This window comes from Argiope bruennichi, chromosome 7, assembly GCF_947563725.1.
Source record: "Argiope bruennichi chromosome 7, qqArgBrue1.1, whole genome shotgun sequence".
Lineage (NCBI taxonomy): Eukaryota > Metazoa > Arthropoda > Arachnida > Araneae > Araneidae > Argiope > Argiope bruennichi.
The window spans coordinates 21,346,678-21,370,978 of record NC_079157.1 but is presented as its reverse complement, the minus strand read 5'-3'; the positions used below and the strand labels follow the sequence as shown (position 1 = coordinate 21,370,978).

Here is a 24,301-nt window from a genome sequence, read left to right as displayed (position 1 = left end):
TTATCAATCCGTCAGTACCAAACGTCCTCCCGTTGGTGTGGTGTGGTGTGGTGTGGAGACGGGGGTGCCAGCTCATGTGTCATCCTCTTCATCTAACTGCGGTTCAAAATTACGAGGTCCATCCCAAAACAGCCCTAGTGTTGCTTTAAACGGGACGTTAATATAACTAAACTAAATTAAACTATTTTTAATTAAAATAATATCTAACTAATTATTTCAAAGCTATTTGAGAGGTTTTTTTATGTCAGACCTCAACGTTTCGAATCCTTCTCAGACGACGAGATTACTGACTGGATTGGCTAAATTTAAAACTCAATAAGAGTGAAATTTGACAAAATAACTCGTCTATTCCACAATGAAAGAACTGATAATTGTCTAGTTTAGTTTTTAGGTTTTGGTTATACTAACGCCCCGTTTTAAAGCAACACGAGGGATATTTTGGGACGTATTTCGTAATTTTGAGCCGCGATCAGATGACGAGGACGACATCTGAGTAGGTAACCACTTTCCAAACTTCCGCACCACATCAGCGGGTTTAGTTTAGTTTTGTTTAGTTATATTAACTTCCCGTTTAAAGCAACACAAGGGCTATTTTGGGACGGACCTCGTCATTTTGAACCTCGGTCAGATGACGAGGACGACACCTGAGCTGGCACCCCCCTCTCCACACCACAGGGTGGACGTTTGACCATGACGGATTTATCGTGCAACAGACCCCCTTACACGGCGGTTCTTCGGTGGAGTGGGGTTACGGCTCATAAGCCGAGGCCTTACCACCAGGCCACCACGGCCCCACCACTTCAGCGGGATTACGACGAATTTAATGTGCACCATACCCGCTTACATGACGGTCTTCGATGGAATCGAATCTCGAACATGAAACGTTTGTGTCCCAAAGACGAGACCTTACCACCAGGCCAACGTCGGCATCTGATTTTTCTCTAATCCTAGAAGTAAAGCAGTTTGGGTTACTGTCAGTATTTAAGAAGGTGACCACCACTTTATTAGTATTCTTTAAGATCGAGACTCGCTTTCGTTAAACATCCAGGCCTACTGATCTTGTAGTCATAATTTCTTACTAAGCTAGCAAGAAGTCACTATTGTATTTTACCTGTTCACGTGATGTAATGATTAGCACAATGGACTACTATGATGGTTTGAACCTCTTTCGAGGAAGGATATGTATCTTTTTACAGTGGACGTCGTTTATATGAATTACTTTAAGACCAAGCCAGTACATATAAAATATTTGAAAATAATTCTATAAGAATTATTAAGACAGCAGAAAAACACACACACTCACACAAGATCATACAAATTATAATTTTATCCTAATTAAAAGCAAAAATATCGATGCAGTAACCAGAAATGAAAAATATTTGTAAATTCATTTTTTTTCCCAAACTTTTTTAAAAGTCGCAGTGTAACTTTAAAAAGTTATACTGAGTTATAAAGTCTACTTCATACTAAAATTTTAGTTATAAAGTCTACTGAGTTATGAAGCATTCATTGTATTAAATTTTAATATGAATAATATTTCCCAAAAAGATACAACTCGATATTAAACTATTCTTCTTAAGGGTTGAGGGAATTGCAAAATTTCGTGTGCTAATGGTGGTTTCTCTTCTGGCTTCTTTTCATAGTTTCATGTCATGTCATGTGCTCTCTTGTTTTGTACAAATCTGTACATGATGAATTGTTTCTTCTGTTTTTTTTTAGTTGCCTCCCGTTTTGAGTAAACATTGCACCAGGATTAATAATTTTATTTGAAATGGTCTACTGATTTTTCAATGAATTAAAATCATCCTTTTGTTTGGTGTTAATAACACCTGCCTGTCGAAATCCTGCAGATCGCAAATGATCACTATAAATCATTATAAGCGAATTGTTGATCCTTAGAACTGGCAGATTTTCTATGTATTCAGATTCAGAAGATCAGTACAATCAAATAATCGCTAGATGCATGATTAATACAAGTAGCGAATTAATAAAAGTCATGTTTTCTTTATCATGTTAAGTATGACATCGGAGGTCTGCTTTCAAGTACTTCTTAAAACCTCATAACTTGAGTAAGGAAATTTGACACCTGATTAAATAACTTATTTCCTTTATCGTTAAAGGAGTTTCGTATGGAAGCGCCAGTCCTTCCTATGTGTTTGCATACCAAATCGAATTTTGTATGTTTGATCTATCATGAAAGCCTGTCTTATAACTTTGTAGATTAGTTTAGTTCTGTTATATTAACGCCCCTTTTTAAAGCAACACTAGGGTTATTTTGGGATGGACCTCGTAATTTTTAACCACGGTCAGATGATGAGGCTGACACCTGAGATGGCACCACCACCCTCTCCACACGACGCCACACCAGCGGGAAGGCGTTTGGCCCTGACGGATTTAACGTGCACAGATCCCCTTACACGACGGTTCTTCGGTGGAATCGGGTCTTGAACCAGAAACCCCAGGGCTCACGAGCAGAGATCTTGCCACCACGGCCAATCCCTTTGTAGAATGTATTCTCTTAGGAATGAATTTCGATTGTAAATTAATTAAGTTTCCATTCCAGGTAGGAATGAGTTTTTTTTTCAGTACATTCAAAATGTGGCAATAATTACAGATAATTTTATGCTATTTCCCGCAATTTTGAATCTTGTACTGATGTAATAAAAAAATTCATCTTATTCTCTTTTATCTCCCTTGCAACTTTTAATGAAACTTCGGACAGTTATGTACTCATATATAGATAAATGTTGCATGTTCTCAATTCTGTTGCGAATGCTGATCTAAACTGTACTTGATTTTAAATTTATTAAATACGATAAATGCTTAAAATGTTCCACTTTAACTTTTTTTAATAACTTAAAAATCTTATGTGGTGGTCACTAGTATAACATAATGTTGAACGTTTGACATGGACGTATTATTTAAAAGACCATAAGTGAGAAAAGACTTTTATTCGCATAAAATCATAATATCATGTTTGATGTATTATTTTTGATTAAATTTAAAGTTGTTATGCATAAAATCATAATATCATGTTTGATGTATTATTTTTGATTAAATTTAAAGTTGTTATGCATAAAATGTTATTTATAATAGTTTGTAGTTTTAGAAAAGTTCGATCCTTTAAAAATATCTGCATTATGTTACTATTTAATGAATGATTAATTTTTACTTAATATTATAGTTAAAAAATATTATTACTATTTTAACCTTCTTTATTATAGCAGCAAACTTTAAAAAAAATATTTTCTAGGTTTATTAGTGTTGAAGACAACATTTGATTTATATACTATAAGGCTAGTGTTTCAGATCTTCCTATGCTAATTTTCAGTTTTATCTTTAACTGGAGAGGTGAAATTAGGATTTAACTGGGGAGGTGCAGTCTACGAGACCGCATTCCATTTACACTCAAATTAAATTTTCCAATGAATGTATTAGTATGAAAATCTGCCAATATATTTTGCAGATATTTTTCTTGATATAAAGATATGTTTTAGAAACTTTTCAAAATATATTATCATTGAAAAAAGTAAATGCGTTGGAACATACATTTTATTCTCAAATGACATGTTACAATAAATAATATTCTTGAAAAAACATATTGCATTTTACTTTTTAAATCATATTTATTTTTAAAATATATGAAGGTATATAGAAGACAATATAATGTAAAATTCAACAATTATATGAAAAATAAAAAAAATGACAATGGGTAAAATTGGCCCTTTTTTATCGGCTTGTGTGACTTTCATAGCACGGTTTTCTAGGGCATTTTAAACATACAGGTTAAGAACTAGTATAAAAATCAACCTATAAATTATGCATATATATTTCTTGGTATATTAATATATTTTATAAAATTTCCAAAATACATTATCACTAAAAAAATTAATTATTCAACTGATTGTGAACATACATATCACAATCAGTTGAATGCGAACTTTCATCGAAAAACTCTTCTATAGTATTATCCTTATCACTAAAATCACTTTCTGCTTCATTTAAAAGTGTCTGGAACACTGCTTCATAGTAGGATCAGTAAATGGGATGATATTTCGGGGCCCAAGTTTTAGCGCCAACTGCTAAGCCTTGTTTATCAATAGGACACTAACAGGGAGTGCGGTCTTAGAGACCGCGCTTAAAGAAATAACGGAATTATTTAAAAAAGCATCTGTTGAAATCGTTTGATAAAGTGCACGTGTATTGAAGGTCACAAAACAAGAAGCTACAGGGTCAATTCATTCAATTGAGTTAAAAATAGAATAGGGGTGACTGAAAATCAATCGCTAGCGGTCTCACAGACTACACGTCCTCAGTTTAGGGTTAACTTTTATTTCTTTTCTTGAACCTATTCTTCAACGAGTCTTCAAGAATGACCTCACGTTTTCTGGGAACATAATTGAGGAGAACGATGACTATTTAGTTTGATAGTACTTAGGTTTAGTGTCTATGTTTACAAACCTGCAATGGCTGAATCATGCACGAAATCTGGAAGAATCTACCTTGTCAATTACAGATAGGCGAAGGAAGGGAAATATCCCCCACGAAAGATGGATTATTTTATAAAAAGCAATACATTTAATTAAATTTTTTTACAAAAAGCATTAATTTATAAGCATTAAAAATTTCTCAGAATTTCGTGTCAACGTCATTTAAATGAAAACTTGTCAAAATAATACATATGAAAAGATAATAAAGTAATTTCATTTAAAAATTCTGTAATAACTTATACGCCATGTCAGTTTAAACAAAGCTATGCAATAAAAATGATGAAATAATGATCTAAAAATGAGAATTCCGTCCAGCGTTTGAAACTCCAGTAAGTACAAGTCAGGAATTTTCATCGCCGTCTCTCGAAACGGCGACTCTATCGTTATTGGCTCTATGGGTGGACAATATCGAAAAGATAGTTCTAAAGGTGAACGAAAGGAAAGCTACTGTTAGAGGCTCTGGAAATAGTGAATCTATACTTGGAGCCTATGGAAAAGATGATTATATAGCTAAAAGCTTTGGAAACTCTTGATATGGTATCGTAAATTGTTCTTGATATTAAAGTCGACGTAGATCGAAATTGGTTGATCTAAAATATCATGATCGGTCAATCTCTGTCGGAGGCTGCAGAAACAATGGTCGTATAGTCGGTAGCTCTTGAAATTCTTCCTGTGGCGTGGTTGGTGGTTCTGGGTATTCAAGTCGACGAATATCAAATGGTCAAATTCTGTTAGAAGCTCTGAAAACAATGACCGTGTAGCCAATATATCTGGATATTGTAGTTGCGGAGTGTTCGTTAGTTTTGGGAGTTCATCAGTTCTGAAACAGCAAAATATTCTTTTTTTTTGGTGATATAAGAACATCACTTTTAGTTCAATTTCTTTAACAAAAAGATTCAAATAACAGCAAACAGTAGGAACATGTGCGAACGATTCAGTATAATAAATATTGAAATATTTTGTATCACAACTTCTATCTGATAAATTGGATCCATATTTGAAAATCCAACTTGCTTCAGTCATTGGTTTTATTATTAACTAGCCGCCTTTGGCGACCAGCCGGTTCGCCAATCTTAATGCTCGTTAAAATTTTAATAATTAAATATTTTATGTAATTCCTACTTTAATAGCTTCTTCATCAAATATTTTAAAGCTTCAAATTTTGATAGTCATGTAATTCACTCATAATAATATAAAGTCCTTCAGCCATAACATAATATGTGTCTCTCTAATTTTCTGTTAGTTCCGGAAGAATTTATGCTTAAAATTAAAATGGAAATGACTAAACTGCAATTAATATAATATTTTTTACTGAAACAAAGCATTTTTTTTAATAATATGATTACTGATAATAGAGTCACTGAGCGTTTAAACTTTATGGGCACTAAAGAATATCTTTAAGTTATGTAATATCTCAAGAATTTGTCAACAAAATTTTCTCGGATTCATCATGAACAGATCGATTCATTAACAATGTTTAATTTTAAATGCATCAAACTTTAAGAAAATAAAATGAATCGTTTAAAATAATCGGTCGAAAACAGGTTTAAAAAACTACTTTAAAAACGATTTACTTAAAACTATAAGCATATACAAAAAATATATAACTAACATAAATACAATTTACTTACAAAAGCATGCAACTAACCTAAAAATAATTTAAATCATTGAAAACAGGTTAAAAAAAACTACTTTAAAAACGATGTACTTAAAACTATAAGCATATACAAAAAATATATAACTAACATAAATACAATTTACTTACAAAAGCATGCAACTAACCTAAAAATAATTTAAATCAACCGTTGATAACGGTTGTCATGGCAACAATCAGAATGCGCATGCGTGAATTTTCTTCGCCAGCTCCGGTAACACAAATGCGTGAATTTTTCTACAAAGTTAATTTCCTTTATTCTGTGTTATTTTAATTCAAAAGTACTTCAGAATGAATCTGAAACATGGATTAATTAACAATGTTTCATTTTAAATGCATAAAACATTAAGAAAATAAACAGAATCGTTTGAAATAATCTGCCGAAAAATGTTAACCCTAGCCTCATTTCTGTTGGGAGAAAAAAAAATTGAAGTTGGCGGTGGGGAAAATGGAAGATTTTTTTGGCGGGAAAGTTAGTTTTTAATTAATAATTAAAATTCTAATTAAAATTTCAAAAAAAGGGACCCCAGGTGCACATTTCCGACCTCTAAGGTATACATGTACCAAATTTGATAGCTGTATGTCAAATGACCTGGCCTGTAGAGCGCCAACACACACACACACACATTGAGCTTTATTATAAGTATAGATGAATTATTTTAGATTATCAGTTCGTATAAGAAGGTTTAGAATCAAAATACAATTAGGGATGTTGCCTTATGATTATATTTTGAATCTCGCTATATTTATAAGCGTCTGTACCCGAAATGTTTGTGCTTATTCTTAGATATGAATTCGATATTCGATTTTTTTGTATCCGGTTAAGGTGACTTTTTTTTTATAAAAATACAAGATCCCACTGATATTCTTAATCTTATTGCACTTTCTTAGTGTTTTGCATAAATTTAACAAAATAAATTATGTCAATTTATATTTCTTGACAATTTTGTCTTAAGAATTCCTGGACTACTTTAATGAATATCGGAGCATTTAATGCGTTATTTTATTGAGAACACTCCTTTTATATTTTAAATATTAAAATAATATTCAATGATTCCGATTATGTTAATTATAAATATTAAAGAAATAAATTCCACAAAAAGGACAATAGTATGCATCATTTTTCGGCTACATCTGCATTCATTTTCATCGTTTATTACAGGTTTTCTTAAATGAAAAAAAAAATATTCATTGCAAGTCAACTGGATTTTTCAATAATTTTTTTTGTTGGAATTTTATTTAAAAAATCAGATGTGTCATACTTGCAATTACAGAAGGCAAATTGTAATTGGCTGATTGGCTCATCTTTTTGTAACGGCATAAAAGCAAGATTTCGCCAAATTGCATCGAAAATTTGAACCAAATTCTACATATTAGGGACATATCACTTATCAAACTTCATTAGTTGAACGCATTGTAATCGAATTTAGCTTATGCGGACAACAGAACCCCCGGGTGGGGGGCACCTCAAAATGAGGATGAGATGCTTCCGGTATGGTGGTTGGATCTCGTTACCCTGGAGGGTACACAAAAAGGTGGGGATCTGGCTCCTCCCGTCGATGACGGGACGTACTTCTTTCGGGAAGGGTTGCACCGTGGTCGGTGATGGAACTGAGGACTCAACCACAGTTCCTTCCAGTGTTGCTGTTTCGGCTGTCCGGTCATTCGGGTTTTTTTTATCCGTGTGCCTTCGGGCGGGGTGGAGAGTCAGTAATACGGACAACAGTCAATATATATTTCCCTCCATATTTAGAGAAATATAGATTGAACATTTAAAATTTTAACATCAAAATAAATTGATGCAAACTACTTTTTCTCTTTGTATGACATGAACAGGAGATAGTAAAGAATTAAATTAAGAATAAGATTACTATAAGAGTGGCATTGAACTCACAGACGATAAAAAACGTCCTAACATGAAATTAACCTGTAAATCTTATTAAATTTTCATTTTAATTGAACATTCATATGTATATTTTAATAATTGTACTTTCTAAATTTCATTATTTCTTTCAGCAGCGAATGTTTAAACTTCGATATTTGATAACTTCAGGTTTCTACCTGTTGTAGTTTCACAATCTTTCAAGGATAGTTATAAAAATAAAGTTTTTCTTATCGATGCTTTGCAACGAATGAAGATAAGAAAATATTGTATGAATATTAATTTTCTTTGATACTTTCAATAATCTATAAATAAAGTCTATTTACTCTGCAAGAAAAAATTAATTTTTTTTCTAATTTTCATGTCATATATTAGGATAAGTGTTTGAATTTGCCTCTTCTTAATATTATATACGAAAGAATCTGGAAAGTTTTGCTCAAACCGAATTTTACGAAATGTGTACATTGTGCAATTTATGTCAATATCACTAAAATTAACTCTTTCCAAAAAGATAAACACAACAATTGTAAACTAATTTGATTAAAAACTTGATAAACATTTATTCACTAAAAAGTGTTAAGTCGGTTTAATATATACATTGAAACATTAAAGAAGTTAACAGTTAAAAAATAAAATTTCATTTGACATTGGAGTATTGATTGCCTTTTGGACGGCAATCATTAATCTTTTAGGAGATCATGAATAAGCTGCTACTCAACCGCTTTGTCTGGCAGCGCTTGCAGATTCCACAACATGTGAATCTGTAAGCGGTTGCTGCGGCGTAGGGGAATCTGCAAGCGGTTGCTGCAGCGTCAGGGAATCTGCAAGGGACTGCGGAGGCGTCGAGGAATCTGTAAGCACTTGCGGTGTCGTCGGTTGATTTGGCGTCTCTATATCAACAGGTGCGAAACAACAGATTCCTCTCAAACAGCGGCAATATCTGCTCCAGTTCAAAGACTTCAATGGCCAATATAAACAACAGCCCGTGGGAATCTGTATAAAAGAAATCTAATATATGAGAAGTTTACTGCTGCCTTTTTCATTTCAATGATCGAATCAATATTTTAGGATTGATCCAGCAGCAGTTTATTTTTATTATTAACATTCTAATTGAATAAATGTTTGAACTAGCACATTCAGTCAAGGAAAATGCAGGGAAATTGCTTATTATTAATCGGCTGATTATTGTAACTTAGAACCATAATTTTCTGTCCTCTTAGAGTTGAGTTTGTGCTTTATTGCATAAAAGCCATCTTTGGCTAAGCTGCGCCACAATCATGGAATTAAAATATTTCTATGAATGTATAATAAAATCGAGAAATCTAATGTCTACAAAATCCAAATATCTAGAAGCTTGATCCGAGGTATGGTACAGTGCTAAAATCGATCACCTTTGAAGAATAGTCCAGCAGTTAAATGCTTTTCATTAATATTAGAATAGCTTTCATTTTAAATTTCGTACCAACGATTGATTACAAAACTTAGGTCTCGTGACTTTTTAATGAAGGTTGACATTTTTAGTATACCTCTAAATACAGCAGATCTATATAATTATTCTTGCTTTACATTAAACAACTTCATAACGAAGATGCGAAATGAATATTTTCTTAAATTTAAAGTTATTTTTCATAATTATCAACGCTTTGTACTCGAATGGTGACTTTCACTCACGATTCAAGACGGTGCATCATTTCGAGCGTTTTGTTTTATCATGTGAGAACATGTTTTGGTTTGGAGTTTTGAAGCTCGAAATCGCGTAGGCAATAAATAAAGCATAAACGGCAATTTTCAAAATCTTTTAACCGCATATATTTTTTTGCCTGCTTTTACCAGTATTATTATGTATGCTACTTTGAAAGCAGATGCGTTTTTAAAAAGTTGACCTGCTTTTACCAGTATTGCCTTATAATTACGTATGCTTCTTTGACAGTAGATGCGTTTTTAAGGTATCCAAACACATTTGGAGCACTTTTTTTAGAAACACAAATGTGTAGATATACTTTAACCATATTTCTGGGTTTAAGACTATTCAAAATTAGTAATAGGATGTCAAAATTTGAAATAAACATTAAATCTTTTTGAAAACTGTCATTTAATAACAAATTTAAGCCAAATTCTTATGAAACTTCAAATTCTCTGCACCAAAAACTGTTACTCTCATGCGAACAAAACTTATACCAAAATAAACTACATAGTTTCTATAAGGAATGAACTACAAGCGTATGGTTAAAATACTAAATAAAAATTTTAGTACCAGTCGAAGATTTATATGAAACTTTTTAGTAAATGTATGACATTATTCAAACAATTGGCTGTAAATCAAAAAATATTCACTCAATCTAAATTATTTTAGTTAATTTTCTAGAAAATAGTATAATGACGAAGTACACCAAATTTCATAGTGATATGATTATTATATTTTGAGTTCTATTTGAAGTGAGCAAAAAGTAAGTGAAAATCAATTTTGAGAAAAATGCATTAAAAGTATACAACAACATGTTTTAATAATAAATTATGTGTGTACACACTTAAAAATCACCGCATTTATAGATTATACCTTCTTACAATAATTTTCCTTTTTAAATCATTTTTTTTTCGGGCAATTTTTGCATTTGCCAGTGAATGCCGCCTAAACTCATTCTGTCTTTGTCAAGTTTAGCAAATGCTATAACTGCACTTGCAGTAGGACACACTGCAATAACCTTAAGGATATTCAGTAATCCTATAAATCTTCGTTAAAATGTATTACAGACATAAATGCCCCTAATCTGACAGTTCGGAGAGCAGCAAAGAAATCTTTAGGTACAAATTTCCACAAAACACCGTTGAAACTCTCATTGGCATTTTGCCGCTCAAAACATTTTCCATATTTAAAACTAAATTTGTGTTTATATAAATTTTTAACATGTTTTATGGCCGTTTAAATAAGTACTTCCGGTTATTTCAATATCCACTTCCGTTTACCGATCATTACGAAAATATTAATATCTTAACTTCTAATTAAAGTAGAGATAAAAGTAAACCTGTTTTGGATAGCCCAAAGACTATTCTATCCAATAAAAGAATTTTAAAAAAATGTCATTTTTAGAGAAAATTGACTTTTTCAACGCTTTCAGATACCTTAAATGTTTGACGTAGAACTATGACATCATAGCTGTTATTTTCATGGAATGTAATGTTTTTTCGGGGGAAATTAAATAATTTAATTTTTATAACATGTTCAAAAAAACTTCACTCGCAATTAATCAAAATTTTGATAAAAGTATTTTCTCTTCCTCCCAATCGGGAAATATCACTTCATTCATTCTCAAGTGGGAAACATTGAAGGATTTGACTCCTGTTCTAAGATTAATCCATTATGGAACTGTTTTATCATTTCAGAAATTAGAAAATAGCAGTTTGTGTTTACAAAAATATTTTTCATAAAAATTCTATATAAATTAATGTGTTTAAAAATTTATTGGTAAATAGTTTATCATTTGGAAATCGCATTGCGACGGAAACACTCGTTTTTCAGCTTCCAAACGTGACATTCCTTTTAGTGAGAACACGATGTTTTGAAGCTCGAAGTTGCGTAGGCAATAAATAAAGCATAAATGACAATTTTCATTTTCAATTTTTTCCTGGCTAGAAAAGTTCTGGAGCTCTCGTAAACCGGTTTAAACTGGTTCATCACTTTAATTAAGACAGAAAACGACTTAAAAAATTATAATGCGACATGAACTAACATGAAATTTGCGATCGTAGATTTCATTTTCATTTTTTGATTTTGATTGTTGAAAATACCTACAGAAGGGTAAAAAGACGTAGATTAATTTTTCGGAGAAATTATACTTAAAACAATTGTATATATGCATTTATTTTTTGGAGCAATAAATAAGCCCTTGTATTAAGTGAATAATTATGAACCGAATTACTTTTCCGAGTGCAAAGGGTTAAATATCTCGAAAAGCAAAACTTCGCTCGGCAGTGATTTTTTTTTGTTTGCAAAATCGTGTGTATTCGGGGAAATTATTTAGATGCGATTAACACACTGATTACATATTAATATTTTCAATATTACCTATATATGAACTGGTCCTTTAAATAAAAAAATAAATCATGAATGGCACTTCATTTAACACGTTATTTGAAATAGTCTGCTGTATTACAGTATTTATTTCACAGTTTATCATTACTTATATTTTTGAACTTGTACTTAGTTTTACCATGGTGAAATCGGGTCCTAAATGGCGCTAAAAACATTGACGAGAGCAGATAGATGAATGTTATGATAGTTATAAAAAAGGCTTTTTCTTTGTGTAAAATCGCATTTTTTCTGGTTAGACCCCTTTATAGCCTAACTTAAAGACTATTGTATAGGATAGACCCCTATATAGCCTAACTTAAGGACTATTGTCCAGGATAGACACCTATATAGCCTAACTTAAGGACTATTGTCCAGGATAGACACCTATATAGCCTAACTTAAGGACTATTGTCCAGGATAGACACCTATATAGCCTAACTTAAGGACTATTGCCCAGGATAGACCCCCTATATAGCCTAACTTAAGGACTATTGCCCAGGATAGACCCCCTATATAGCCTAACTTAAGGACTATTGCCCAGGACAGACACCCATATGGTCTAATTTAAGGACTATTGCCCAGGACAGACACCCATATAGTCTAATTTAAGGACTATTGCCCAGGACAGACACCCATATGGTCTAATTTAAGGACTATTGCCCAGGACAGACACCCATATGGTCTAATTTAAGGACTATTGCCCAGGACAGACACCCATATGGTCTAATTTAAGGACTTTTGCCCAGGACAGACATCCATATGGTCTAATTTAAGGACTATTGTCCAGGACAGACATCCATATGGTCTAACTTAAAGACTATTGCCCAGGACAGACATCCATATGGTCTAACTTAAGGACTATTGCTCAGGACAGACATCCATATGGTCTAACTTAAGAACTATTGCCCAGGACAGACATCCATATGGTCTAACTTAAGGACTATTGCCCAGGACAGACATCCATATGGTCTAACTTAAGGACTATTGCCCAGGACAGACATCCATATGGTCTAACTTAAGGACTATTGCCCAGGACAGACATCCATATGGTCTAACTTAAGGACTATTGCCCAGGACAGACATCCATATGGTCTAACTTAAGGACTATTGCCCAGGACAGACATACATATGGTCTAACTTAAGGACTATTGCCCAGGACAGACATCCATATGGTCTAACTTAAGGACTATTGCCCAGGACAGACATCCATATGGTCTAACTTAAGGACTATTGCCCAGGACAGACATCCATATGGTCTAACTTAAGGACTATTGCCCAGGATAGACACCCATATAGTCTAACTTAAGGACTATTACCCAGGATAGACACCCATATAGTCTAACTTAAGGACTATTGCCCAGGATAGACACCCATATAGACTAACTTAAGGACTATTGCCCAGGGTATACCCCCTATATAGCCTAACCTAAGGACTATTGCCCAGGGTAGACCCCCTATATAGCCTAACCTAAGGACTATTGCCCAGGGTAGACCCCCTATATAGCCTAACCTAAGGACTATTGCCCAGGGTAGACCCCCTATATAGCCTAACTTAAGGACTATTGCCCAGGACAGACACCCATATGGTCTAATTTAAGGACTATTGCCCAGGACAGACACCCATATGGTCTAATTTAAGGACTATTGCCCAGGACAGACACCCATATGGTCTAATTTAAGGACTATTGCCCAGGACAGACATCCATATGGTCTAATTTAAGGACTATTGTCCAGGACAGACATCCATATGGTCTAACTTAAAGACTATTGCCCAGGACAGACATCCATATGGTCTAACTTAAGGACTATTGCTCAGGACAGACATCCATATGGTCTAACTTAAGAACTATTGCCCAGGACAGACATCCATATGGTCTAACTTAAGGACTATTGCTCAGGACAGACATCCATATGGTCTAACTTAAGAACTATTGCCCAGGACAGACATCCATATGGTCTAACTTAAGGACTATTGCCCAGGACAGACATCCATATGGTCTAACTTAAGGACTATTGCCCAGGACAGACATCCATATGGTCTAACTTAAGGACTATTGCCCAGGACAGACATCCATATGGTCTAACTTAAGGACTATTGCCCAGGACAGACATACATATGGTCTAACTTAAGGACTATTGCCCAGGACAGACATCCATATGGTCTAACTTAAGGACTATTGCCCAGGACAGACATCCATATGGTCTAACTTAAGGACTATTGCCCAGGACAGACATCCATATGGTCTAACTTAAGGACTATTGCCCAGGACAGACATCCATATGGTCTAACTTAAGGACTATTGCCCAGGACAGACACCAATATAGTTTAACTTAAGGACTATTGCACAGGACAGACATCCATATAGTCTAACTTAAGGACTATTGCACAGGACAGACATCCATATAGTCTAACTTAAGGACTATTGCACAGGACAGACATCCATATGGTCTAACTTAAGGACTATTGCCCAGGACAGACATCCATATGGTCTAACTTAAGGACTATTGCCCAGGACAGACACCAATATAGTCTAACTTAAGGACTATTGCACAGGACAGACATCCATATAGTCTAACTTAAGGACTATTGCACAGGACAGACATCCATATAGTCTAACTTAAGGACTATTGCACAGGACAGACATCCATATAGTCTAACTTAAGGGCTATTGCCCAGGGCAGACACCCATATAGTCTAACTTAAGGGCTATTGCCCAGGATAGACACCCATATAGTCTAACTTAAGGACTATTGCCCAGGATAGACACCCATATAGTCTAACTTAAGGACTATTACCCAGGATAGACACCCATATAGTCTAACTTAAGGACTATTGCCCAGGATAGACACCCATATAGATTAACTTAAGGACTATTGCCCAGGGTATACCCCCTATATAGCCTAACCTAAGGACTATTGCCCAGGGTAGACCCCCTATATAGCCTAACCTAAGGACTATTGCCCAGGGTAGACCCCCTATATAGCCTAACTTAAGGACTATTGCCCAGGACAGACACCCATATGGTCTAATTTAAGGACTATTGCCCAGGACAGACACCCATATGGTCTAATTTAAGGACTATTGCCCAGGACAGACACCCATATGGTCTAATTTAAGGACTTTTGCCCAGGACAGACATCCATATGGTCTAACTTAAGGACTATTGCCCAGGACAGACATCCATATGGTCTAAATTAAGGACTATTGCCCAGGACAGACACCCATATAGTCTAACTTAAGGACTATTGCCCAGGACAGACACCCATATAGTCTAACTTAAGGACTATTGCCCAGGACAGACACCCATATAGTCTAACTTAAGGACTATTGCCCAGGACAGACACCCATATAGTCTAACTTAAGGACTATTGCCCAGGACAGACATCCATATAGTCTAACTTAAGGACTATTGCCCAGGGTAGACCCCCATATAGCCTAACATAAGGACTATTGCGCAAGGTAGACCCCCTATATAGCCTAACTTAAGGACTATTGCCCAGGACAGACACCCATATGGTCTAATTTAAGGACTATTGCCCAGGACAGACACCCATATGGTCTAATTTAAGGACTATTGCCCAGGACAGACACCCATATGGTCTAATTTAAGGACTATTGCCCAGGACAGACATCCATATGGTCTAATTTAAGGACTATTGTCCAGGACAGACATCCATATGGTCTAACTTAAAGACTATTGCCCAGGACAGACATCCATATGGTCTAACTTAAGGACTATTGCTCAGGACAGACATCCATATGGTCTAACTTAAGAACTATTGCCCAGGACAGACATCCATATGGTCTAACTTAAGGACTATTGCCCAGGACAGACATCCATATGGTCTAACTTAAGGACTATTGCCCAGGACAGACATCCATATGGTCTAACTTAAGGACTATTGCCCAGGACAGACATCCATATGGTCTAACTTAAGGACTATTGCCCAGGACAGACATACATATGGTCTAACTTAAGGACTATTGCCCAGGACAGACATCCATATGGTCTAACTTAAGGACTATTGCCCAGGACAGACATCCATATGGTCTAACTTAAGGACTATTGCCCAGGACAGACATCCATATGGTCTAACTTAAGGACTATTGCCCAGGACAGACATCCATATGGTCTAACTTAAGGACTATTGCCCAGGACAGACACCAATATAGTTTAACTTAAGGACTATTGCACAGGACAGACATCCATATAGTCTAACTTAAGGACTATTGCACAGGACAGACATCCATATAGTCTAACTTAAGGACTATTGCACAGGACAGACATCCATATGGTCTAACTTAAGGACTATTGCCCAGGACAGACATCCATATGGTCTAACTTAAGGACTATTGCCCAGGACAGACACCAATATAGTCTAACTTAAGGACTATTGCACAGGACAGACATCCATATAGTCTAACTTAAGGACTATTGCACAGGACAGACATCCATATAGTCTAACTTAAGGACTATTGCACAGGACAGACATCCATATAGTCTAACTTAAGGGCTATTGCCCAGGGCAGACACCCATATAGTCTAACTTAAGGGCTATTGCCCAGGATAGACACCCATATAGTCTAACTTAAGGACTATTGCCCAGGATAGACACCCATATAGTCTAACTTAAGGACTATTACCCAGGATAGACACCCATATAGTCTAACTTAAGGACTATTGCCCAGGATAGACACCCATATAGACTAACTTAAGGACTATTGCCCAGGGTATACCCCCTATATAGCCTAACCTAAGGACTATTGCCCAGGGTAGACCCCCTATATAGCCTAACCTAAGGACTATTGCCCAGGGTAGACCCCCTATATAGCCTAACTTAAGGACTATTGCCCAGGACAGACACCCATATGGTCTAATTTAAGGACTATTGCCCAGGACAGACACCCATATGGTCTAATTTAAGGACTATTGCCCAGGACAGACACCCATATGGTCTAATTTAAGGACTTTTGCCCAGGACAGACATCCATATGGTCTAACTTAAGGACTATTGCCCAGGACAGACATCCATATGGTCTAAATTAAGGACTATTGCCCAGGACAGACACCCATATAGTCTAACTTAAGGACTATTGCCCAGGACAGACACCCATATAGTCTAACTTAAGGACTATTGCCCAGGACAGACACCCATATAGTCTAACTTAAGGACTATTGCCCAGGACAGACACCCATATAGTCTAACTTAAGGACTATTGCCCAGGACAGACATCCATATAGTCTAACTTAAGGACTATTGCCCAGGGTAGACCCCCATATAGCCTAACATAAGGACTATTGCGCAAGGTAGACCCCCTATATAGCCTAACTTAAGGACTATTGCCCAGGACAGACACCCATATGATCTAATTTAAGGACTATTGCCCAGTACAGACACCCATATGGTCTAATTTAAGGACTATTGCCCAGGACAGACACCCATATGGTCTAATTTAAGGACTATTGCCCAGGACAGACATTCATATAGTCTAACTTAAGGACTATTGCCCAGGATAGACACCCATATAGCCTAACTTAAGGACTATTGCCCAGGATAGACAACCATATAGCCTAACTTAAGGACTATTGCCCAGGATAGACACCCATATAGCCTAACTTAAGGAATATTGCCCAGGGTAGACCCCCATATAGCCTAACTTAAGGACTATTGCCCAGGGTAGACCCCCTATATAGCCTAACTTAAGGATTATTGCCCAGGACAGACACCCATATGGTCTAATTTAAGGACTATTTCTCAGTACAGACACCCATATGGTCTAATTTAAGGACTATTGCCCAGGACAGACACCCATATGGTCTAATTTAAGGACTTTTGCCCAGGACAGACATCCATATAGTCTAATTTAAGGACTTTTGCCCAGGACAGACATCCATATAGTCTAACTTAAGGACTATTGCCCAGGACAGACATCCATATAGTCTAACTTAAGGACTATGGCCCAGGACAGACATCCATATAGTCTAACTTAAGGACTATTGCCCAGGACAGACATCCATATAGTCTAACTTAAGGACTATTGCCCAGGACAGACATCCATATAGTCTAATTTAAGGACTTTTGCCCAGGACAGACATCCATATAGTCTAACTTAAGGACTTTTGCCCAGGACAGACACCCATATAGTCTAACTTAAGGACTATTGCTCAGGATAGACACCCATATAGTCTAACTTAAGGACTATTGCCCAGGATAGACACCTATATAGTCTATAGCTTAAAAAGCAAAAAAATATTAAATATAAAAACATAAGTAAAAAATAAAGCAAAAAGAGCCATTAGTACAGAGGAATCGCAACACACGCATCATTCATGTTGTTATCACCACTATATATTGCACATGCCCATATTTCGAAGCGGAAGTTGAATATACTTTTTCTAATTGTTATAAAAAAATTGCTTTTATAACTATTAGATTATAACTATTTTTTATGTGTAAAATAGCACTTTTTTCAAGATAGATATTTATATAGATAAATTTAAAAAGAAAAATCTTGTGTAAATATAAAATTTGGTTCAAATCGTTAAAACTAATCCCGAGGCACACGAAATCAATTTAAATATATACAAAAATTGCTTGTTTACAATTATAAAATTCACGTTAAAAATCACGGATCATTATACAAAAGAAATTTGATACTAGTTAAAAACCGCTGAAATCTCACTTTGAAGTGTGGTATTCATTTTTGTTTAGTAGCGCCAAAGAATACAGGAAATTTCTGGAACGCCCAGAATGCCATCATTTTCACCGAGGTACGTCAGGCCAGGTTGATTTTTTAATTACTTCATTTTATTTTAACCAGAAATATATAAAATTTAAAGATGGATGCTTTCAATTAAGTAAATATATTATATATATATGTATATACATACCATAAGAATGAGTAGAGAACCAGGGATAGTATATCCATAAGCAATTGCTGCCATCCCCGAGAAAATGGAGATCAAGCCAAAACAGTATAATATGATAAATTTTAATGACAAAAATTGGGAGCCCTGGAAAGTAAAACTTTTAATTTTAAGTAATGCTTATTTGTGAAGCATTTTTAAAAAAATATATAATATGTACATTTTTCTTATGAAATAAATTTGTATTTGTAATATAGTAAACAACTGCAAATTTAATAAATTTTAAATAACTTTAGAGATTTTTTTCCCTCAAAAACATTATATAACAATAATAATTGGCAAAAATTTATTTATCTTAACGCAATGCATAACTAACATTTTTATCTATGTATGAAACAAATAATTCAAAATGTGTGGAAAAAGAATTCAAACTCTAAGGTTTGTAAAATGTTACTACATTAATCTATACTATAAAAATATAATACTATGTTTTTACTATATTAATCTTTAAAATAAACTCAGAACTGGGAATATAAAACCTAATATAGTTTAATATATATAGAATAGAATTTCATTTCATTCTATTAAAATATTTCCCAAATCATATTTATAACACAAATTTTCAGTGAAATACGTTTAAAAATTTTAACACAGAACAAGCAATGTACCGACGTCAGATTAAATTGCTCTCCCTATTTTTAAGTTAAAATATTTCTAATTTTCTTTTTAACTGATTATAATTTCTTTTACTGATTAATTTCATTGTAATTAATTACAATTGGCTAAGTCCTGATAAAAGAATTCGCTCCTTCTAAGTTTCCAATATATTCCTATGCGTTAGTGGATCAATTGATATTTTTAAATTCTTGAACATATATATATTCCGAAAGAGTTAGATTTAATATATACAATGCAATAAGTAAAATTGATTAACCAGAATGGTCTCTTCGAAACTTTCTTGCATAATCAGCAATAAAAGTTTTATCCGACTCCAAGCACAAGAAAGTGTAGACCTGGATATTGTCGCTAATGTTTTGTATGGCATGGCATGGCATGGCATTAACGAAAAATAATTATGAAATAGATATTTGGTGTGAATTTAATATTTTTATTGAACCTATCGCATGAATATATATATCGGACTCATTTTCTTAGACTGATTAAAACCGAAATTTGACATGAAATTACAGTTGTAGTCACTATGTCACATACCGAATTTTATTGATTTCAATCATTGAATTTATGTACGCGTTATTGCCTTTATATGTATACGAAAGCATACACCGACAATAGGTCAACTTTTTGTAAGATTTGGCTCAAAATTTGATAATCTATGCTATATATCTCAACTTGTGCATCAAATTTTATGTATCTAGACCTTTACGTTTTGAAGTTATGTTACGTTTTGTAGCGCACTTGTTTTTAAATAGCCAGGCAGAATTAAAAAAAAAAAAATAGATTTCGTTTAAATTATATCAATTGCAAATTCGTATTAGAGACCATTTACCGAATTTCATCTACCTGGCTCAAAGCTCTTTTGAATTATCTTGTTTGCAGGTAAATTGACGTTATACCAAAAATGTGTTTTTTCAATTTCTAACTACAATTTTTTCGATAAATTTTAATTTCTAACTAAAATTTTTCCAATAAATTTAATTTACTTTTCAACAAAAATTTTTCCAATAAATTTAATTTACTTTTCAACAAAAATTTTTCCAATAAATTTAATTTACTTTTCAACAAAAATTTTTCCAATAAATTTAATTTACTTTTCAACAAAAATTTTTCCAATAAATTTAATTTACTTTTCAACAAAAATTTTTCCAATAAATTTCACTTTTCAACAAAAATTTTTCCAATAAATTTCACTTTTCAACAAAAATTTTTAAAAATAAATTTCACTTTTCAACAAAAATTTTTAAAAATAAATTTCACTTTTCAACAAAAATTTTTAAAAATAAATTTCACTTTTCAACAAAAATTTTTTAAAATAAATTTCACTTTTCAGCAAAAATTTTTTAAAATAAATTTCACTTTTCAGCAAAAATTTTTAAAAATAAATTTCACTTTTCAGCAAAAATTTTTAAAAATAAATTTCACTTTTCAACAAAAATTTTTAAAAATAAATTTCACTTTTCAACAAAAAATTTTAAAAATAAATTTCACTTTTCAACAAAAATTTTTAAAAATAAATTTCACTTTTCCATATTTAAAACTAAATTTGTGTTTATATAAATTTTTAACATGTTTTATGGCCGTTTAAATAAGTACTTCCGGTTATTTCAATATCCACTTCCGTTTACCGATCATTACGAAAATATTAATATCTTAACTTCTAATTAAAGTAGAGATAAAAGTAAACCTGTTTTGGATAGCCCAAAGACTATTCTATCCAATAAAAGAATTTTAAAAAAATGTCATTTTTAGAGAAAATTGACTTTTTCAACGCTTTCAGATACCTTAAATGTTTGACGTAGAACTATGACATCATAGCTGTTATTTTCATGGAATGTAATGTTTTTTCGGGGGAAATTAAATAATTTAATTTTTATAACATGTTCAAAAAAACTTCACTCGCAATTAATCAAAATTTTGATAAAAGTATTTTCTCTTCCTCCCAATCGGGAAATATCACTTCATTCATTCTCAAGTGGGAAACATTGAAGGATTTGACTCCTGTTCTAAGATTAATCCATTATGGAACTGTTTTATCATTTCAGAAATTAGAAAATAGCAGTTTGTGTTTACAAAAATATTTTTCATAAAAATTCTATATAAATTAATGTGTTTAAAAATTTATTGGTAAATAGTTTATCATTTGGAAATCGCATTGCGACGGAAACACTCGTTTTTCAGCTTCCAAACGTGACATTCCTTTTAGTGAGAACACGATGTTTTGAAGCTCGAAGTTGCGTAGGCAATAAATAAAGCATAAATGACAATTTTCATTTTCAATTTTTTCCTGGCTAGAAAAGTTCTGGAGCTCTCGTAAACCGGTTTAAACTGGTTCATCACTTTAATTAAGACAGAAAACGACTTAAAAAATTATAATGCGACATGAACTAACATGAAATTTGCGATCGTAGATTTCATTTTCATTTTTTGATTTTGATTGTTGAAAATACCTACAGAAGGGTAAAAAGACGTAGATTAATTTTTCGGAGAAATTATACTTAAAACAATTGTATATATGCATTTATTTTTTGGAGCAATAAATAAGCCCTTGTATTAAGTGAATAATTATGAACCGAATTACTTTTCCGAGTGCAAAGGGTTAAATATCTCGAAAAGCAAAACTTCGCTCGGCAGTGATTTTTTTTTGTTTGCAAAATCGTGTGTATTCGGGGAAATTATTTAGATGCGATTAACACACTGATTACATATTAATATTTTCAATATTACCTATATATGAACTGGTCCTTTAAATAAAAAAATAAATCATGAATGGCACTTCATTTAACACGTTATTTGAAATAGTCTGCTGTATTACAGTATTTATTTCACAGTTTATCATTACTTATATTTTTGAACTTGTACTTAGTTTTACCATGGTGAAATCGGGTCCTAAATGGCGCTAAAAACATTGACGAGAGCAGATAGATGAATGTTATGATAGTTATAAAAAAGGCTTTTTCTTTGTGTAAAATCGCATTTTTTCTGGTTAGACCCCTTTATAGCCTAACTTAAAGACTATTGTATAGGATAGACCCCTATATAGCCTAACTTAAGGACTATTGTCCAGGATAGACACCTATATAGCCTAACTTAAGGACTATTGTCCAGGATAGACACCTATATAGCCTAACTTAAGGACTATTGTCCAGGATAGACACCTATATAGCCTAACTTAAGGACTATTGCCCAGGATAGACCCCCTATATAGCCTAACTTAAGGACTATTGCCCAGGATAGACCCCCTATATAGCCTAACTTAAGGACTATTGCCCAGGACAGACACCCATATGGTCTAATTTAAGGACTATTGCCCAGGACAGACACCCATATAGTCTAATTTAAGGACTATTGCCCACGACAGACACCCATATAGTCTAATTTAAGGACTATTGCCCAGGACAGACACCCATATGGTCTAATTTAAGGACTATTGCCCAGGACAGACATCCATATGGTCTAATTTAAGGACTATTGTCCAGGACAGACATCCATATGGTCTAACTTAAGGACTATTGCTCAGGACAGACATCCATATGGTCTAACTTAAGAACTATTGCCCAGGACAGACATCCATATGGTCTAACTTAAGGACTATTGCCCAGGACAGACATCCATATGGTCTAACTTAAGGACTATTGCCCAGGACAGACATCCATATGGTCTAACTTAAGGACTATTGCCCAGGACAGACATACATATGGTCTAACTTAAGGACTATTGCCCAGGACAGACATCCATATGGTCTAACTTAAGGACTATTGCCCAGGACAGACATCCATATGGTCTAACTTAAGGACTATTGCCCAGGACAGACATCCATATGGTCTAACTTAAGGACTATTGCCCAGGACAGACATCCATATGGTCTAACTTAAGGACTATTGCCCAGGACAGACATCCATATGGTCTAACTTAAGGACTATTGCCCAGGACAGACATCCATATGGTCTAACTTAAGGACTATTGCCCAGGACAGACACCAATATAGTCTAACTTAAGGACTATTGCACAGGACAGACATCCATATAGTCTAACTTAAGGACTATTGCACAGGACAGACATCCATATAGTCTAACTTAAGGACTATTGCACAGGACAGACATCCATATAGTCTAACTTAAGGACTATTGCACAGGACAGACATCCATATAGTCTAACTTAAGGACTATTGCCCAGGACAGACACCCATATAGTCTAACTTAAGGACTATTGCCCAGGACAGACACCCATATAGTCTAACTTAAGGACTATTGCCCAGGACAGACATCCATATAGTCTAACTTAAGGACTATTGCCCAGGGTAGACCCCCATATAGCCTAACATAAGGACTATTGCGCAAGGTAGACCCCCTATATAGCCTAACTTAAGGACTATTGCCCAGGACAGACACCCATATGATCTAATTTAAGGACTATTGCCCAGTACAGACACCCATATGGTCTAATTTAAGGACTATTGCCCAGGACAGACACCCATATGGTCTAATTTAAGGACTATTGCCCAGGACAGACATTCATATAGTCTAACGTAAGGACTATTGCCCAGGATAGACACCCATATAGCCTAACTTAAGGACTATTGCCCAGGATAGACAACCATATAGCCTAACTTAAGGACTATTGCCCAGGATAGACACCCATATAGCCTAACTTAAGGAATAT

General features: G+C 34.1%; 1 protein-coding gene across 1 annotated transcript; it reads right to left on the bottom strand.

Moving 5' to 3' along the window:
- Positions 1–8,589: 8,589 nt before the first annotated feature.
- LOC129976496 (uncharacterized) lies at positions 8,590–19,936 on the bottom strand. Its single transcript, XM_056090103.1, has 3 exons — positions 19,899–19,936; positions 18,989–19,111; positions 8,590–9,019 (listed from the first exon to the last, which is right to left on the bottom strand). Exons 1-3 carry the CDS (start codon positions 19,926–19,928, stop codon positions 8,741–8,743), a joined length of 432 nt encoding a protein of 143 aa, XP_055946078.1. The 5' UTR covers positions 19,929–19,936; the 3' UTR covers positions 8,590–8,740.
- Positions 19,937–24,301: the final 4,365 nt, after the last annotated feature.